The 3,085-nt window shown below is 36.6% G+C and overlaps 1 protein-coding gene across 1 annotated transcript; it reads right to left on the bottom strand.

The window, feature by feature from the left end:
• Positions 1–862: 862 nt before the first annotated feature.
• On the bottom strand, positions 863–3,079 carry LOC140966653 (dual specificity protein kinase YAK1 homolog). The gene is made up of 3 exons (XM_073426907.1): positions 2,583–3,079; positions 2,158–2,316; positions 863–1,193 (listed from the first exon to the last, which is right to left on the bottom strand). The coding sequence occupies exons 1-3, from the start codon at positions 3,071–3,073 to the stop codon at positions 908–910; spliced, it is 936 nt and encodes a 311-aa protein (XP_073283008.1). The 5' UTR covers positions 3,074–3,079; the 3' UTR covers positions 863–907.
• Positions 3,080–3,085: the final 6 nt, after the last annotated feature.

A 3,085-nucleotide genomic window follows, 5' to 3' on the forward strand; every position in this document is an offset into this window, starting at 1 on the left:
GTTTTTATAACTATAGATAGCAGTCTTGCGCATTAATTTTCTTGTGAATAAATTTAAGTTTCATGCATTTCATCACAAACCACACATGTTTCGTGAATTGAGGATTGAATTTCACGTCAACTAGAGATGGAACCAAAAATATAACCAACCAAAAGAAAATTTTATGTTTTCCCAAAATATACAAATAAATTTTTTTTTTAAAAAATATTCATTTGAATAGAAATGAGAGCTCTCCATGACTGGGAGGCATCATTCAATAACATGTTTCAGCAATGAGCAACCCAACAACCAAATAAGATTCTCTTCAAAACAACATTTAAAATTTAAAAGGAAGACCTACACTGAATATTGTCCTGAAAAAAACATGGAAAAAAAAAAAGAAAGGACGAAGCTAGGGAGGACGATATAACTGCAACGCAAGCATATAAGAAATATAAGCACGTGGGCAAATAATTTTTGGTTTTTTTAGCAAATTAAATGAATGGCTGGATTGGAGTTATCAAGCCACATTACAATACTCTCTTGCAGTCGATAACAAGCTACGATCCTTCTAGCTCGGAGGGGAGCAGGAGCATCACCGAGAGACTCTCTAATGGCCTTTATGTCCTACAAAGTAGCAAAATTTTGATCAGAAATCAATAGAGATTGCAACACTATTTCTTTATGCCCCAGTGGGAGATGTTAAAAAGAAAGGGAATTGAGAGCCGATCTAGTCTATGCTACGCAAAACAAATACTCTCTCTCACCATACATTGTTGGATGACTAGATGTTACATATTTTATATATAAAATCTGTATATGTCTTGATGTATCCAACAACGTATGCTACATGGGGAGGGTTTATCATGTAGCACAGAACAAACCTTGAGCGGCACGCCCTTGGAGAGGGGTTTAGTGTTCAATGCACTCAATTACCCCATTCTATGTCCTTTCTTTTTCCAGGAGAATATGGACCCCCGGAATGATAGCTGGATTGAGGAGTCTGAACGTTTAAATGACCCCACTCATTGCCACGAAAAGGCACGGATCTCCCTTGGTTATGCTGCTGAATTGGCAGCGGCCTAAAACGACTAAGAGCATTTTGTGCCAAATGAGGCATAAAATGTGACTGCTTTGTAACATGACCCTGACGGGTCATTGAGGGATTGCTGCCTGGTTCTCCAGTTGGAAAAGGCTGAAAGGCCCCATCACTCCTGAATCATGTAAGAACTGAAAGGGTTTAGTCAAAACAAGCTTCAATAATCAACAAGAGAGAGATCAAAAGAACATGAAGGAAATTTGATGTCGAATGCTGACAGCTAAATAATATTGAGAAATAAGATATCGAAAAGTTAATATATACTAATGATCGTGGAATACACAATGCGATGTATCAACAATGAAGCAAATTAATCATCAATTAAAAATGGAACCTTGTAAATATGTGAAGAATCTGAAATGATGTAGGACTATGAGGTTTCTAAAATGGAAGAAATATGGGTCATTTTACCATAATAAAGTTTTAACAGCAAGTATTTTATTGACAATTTGCTTATGAAGAAGACTAATTCTGTCCATATTGTTTTCTTGCCCAATAATATAGCAACACACACACAAAAAAATATAGCAATCGACCATTTTAAATGAAAACTATGGAAAAGTATTCCAAACTTCATTTAGAGATTTAGGGATTGAGCCATCGTCTGATATCAAACAATAATATGTCTAAAACTTAAATACCGGACTTCATTCAAATATTAGGCACTATACTGAATCGGATTGACAACAATCAATGATGATTCGACCAAAATTACTGTCAATGCTCATTGAACAACTCCAATAACAGCAACAAATAAATAATAACCAAAACACGAGTTTCGTTAAATTATTTCTGTTGACTACACAGTTGAGCTTGCATCTTCTCAAGTCCCATAATACAGTGAATAACAAATGAATAATCAAATACTTGAAAACGAACTATGCTCTAAACCCAAATCCAAAAAGTGCTAACATAACAAATAGTCCATTTACTCCAATAACAATTCCAAGTCCACCTTACCAACAGATGCCTTGGTAGACATAACCCCAAGAAGTAACGATTGGACTAATATACATGCAAGGATAGACAAGGAAGGCTGTTTTGAAATGCCAAAATAAATTTCAAGAAAGTAATCTGACCTTTGTATAGACACACTTGCATCTGATGTGAATTTGAATCTTTCAACCCCACTCGATGAATCAGCAGAAACAAATGGTTGATTTAAATGCATCCCCATCATAAATTCAGTTGTCATGCTGCTCATATCTGAATTATCCTCTTGCAAAAGTAGTTCTTCACTGAAAAAAAAAAAGCAATAATAATCAGTATATGGGAACTATTACATGATTATAGTTTAGAAGATGTTGACAAATATAAAATGCACGTTGATCATCCATCAATATTTGGCAGTATGTTAAAAAAATTATTGATGGGTAAAAATGATGAATATATAATATATAAGAAAGCAGGCAACAACCAAGTAGAGCCGATACTTATGCACTATAAATCTTGTTTAGGTTGATTATCCCGTAGAATGGAAGCATTACTGCAATTGTATGCTCACCTGTAATTGGGATCCCAATCTCCAGGATCAGGCAGCACATTAAGAGACTCTGACTCATCGTTTCCACTCACTTGGGAAGGTGGTAAATGAGTACTAGGAGTTGATGAATACGGCTTGCTAGAATAACCAGAGGACACACTCCGCGCTCCTTGTGGGAGTCTCAATGCTGATGCACTTAAGTTAGGCTGTCGATGTGATGGCGAGCCAACAAATGAAGAAGAGTTCCCTTCAGATGGACTATCGGCATTAAGATCATTCACTTGCCCTTGGCAGAGAGAAGAGGATATACTTTCTTGATGTTGCACATTTCCAGGATATGCCCAGTATTTTCTTCTGCTATAATGGCTGCCAGGTGCCACTTTCCCAAGAGGATATCCATGACTATTGCTTCTCACGGGGGAGGGAGGACCATAATGTCCAGGTGAACCAGCTGAAATATGACTATATGAACTGGGAGGTGTAAATTGTGAAGGACTAGAGCCAAGAGACATTGGTAAAAAGTT

This window comes from Primulina huaijiensis, unplaced genomic scaffold, assembly GCF_012295235.1.
Source record: "Primulina huaijiensis isolate GDHJ02 unplaced genomic scaffold, ASM1229523v2 scaffold207554, whole genome shotgun sequence".
NCBI classification, from domain to species: Eukaryota; Viridiplantae; Streptophyta; class Magnoliopsida; order Lamiales; family Gesneriaceae; genus Primulina; species Primulina huaijiensis.

Bases quoted from the DNA above. Each gene is read 5' to 3' on its own strand.
- LOC140966653 (XM_073426907.1), bottom strand. From the start codon at position 3,073: ATGTCTCTTGGCTCTAGTCCTTCACAATTTACACCTCCCAGTTCATAT. The intron at 2,317-2,582 runs GTGAGCATACAA...TTTTTTTTTCAG, and splicing joins GATTGGGATCCCAATTACAG to TGAAGAACTACTTTTGCAAG. The intron at 1,194-2,157 runs GTCAGATTACTT...TACATGATTCAG, and splicing joins GCAAGTGTGTCTATACAAAG to GAGTGATGGGGCCTTTCAGC.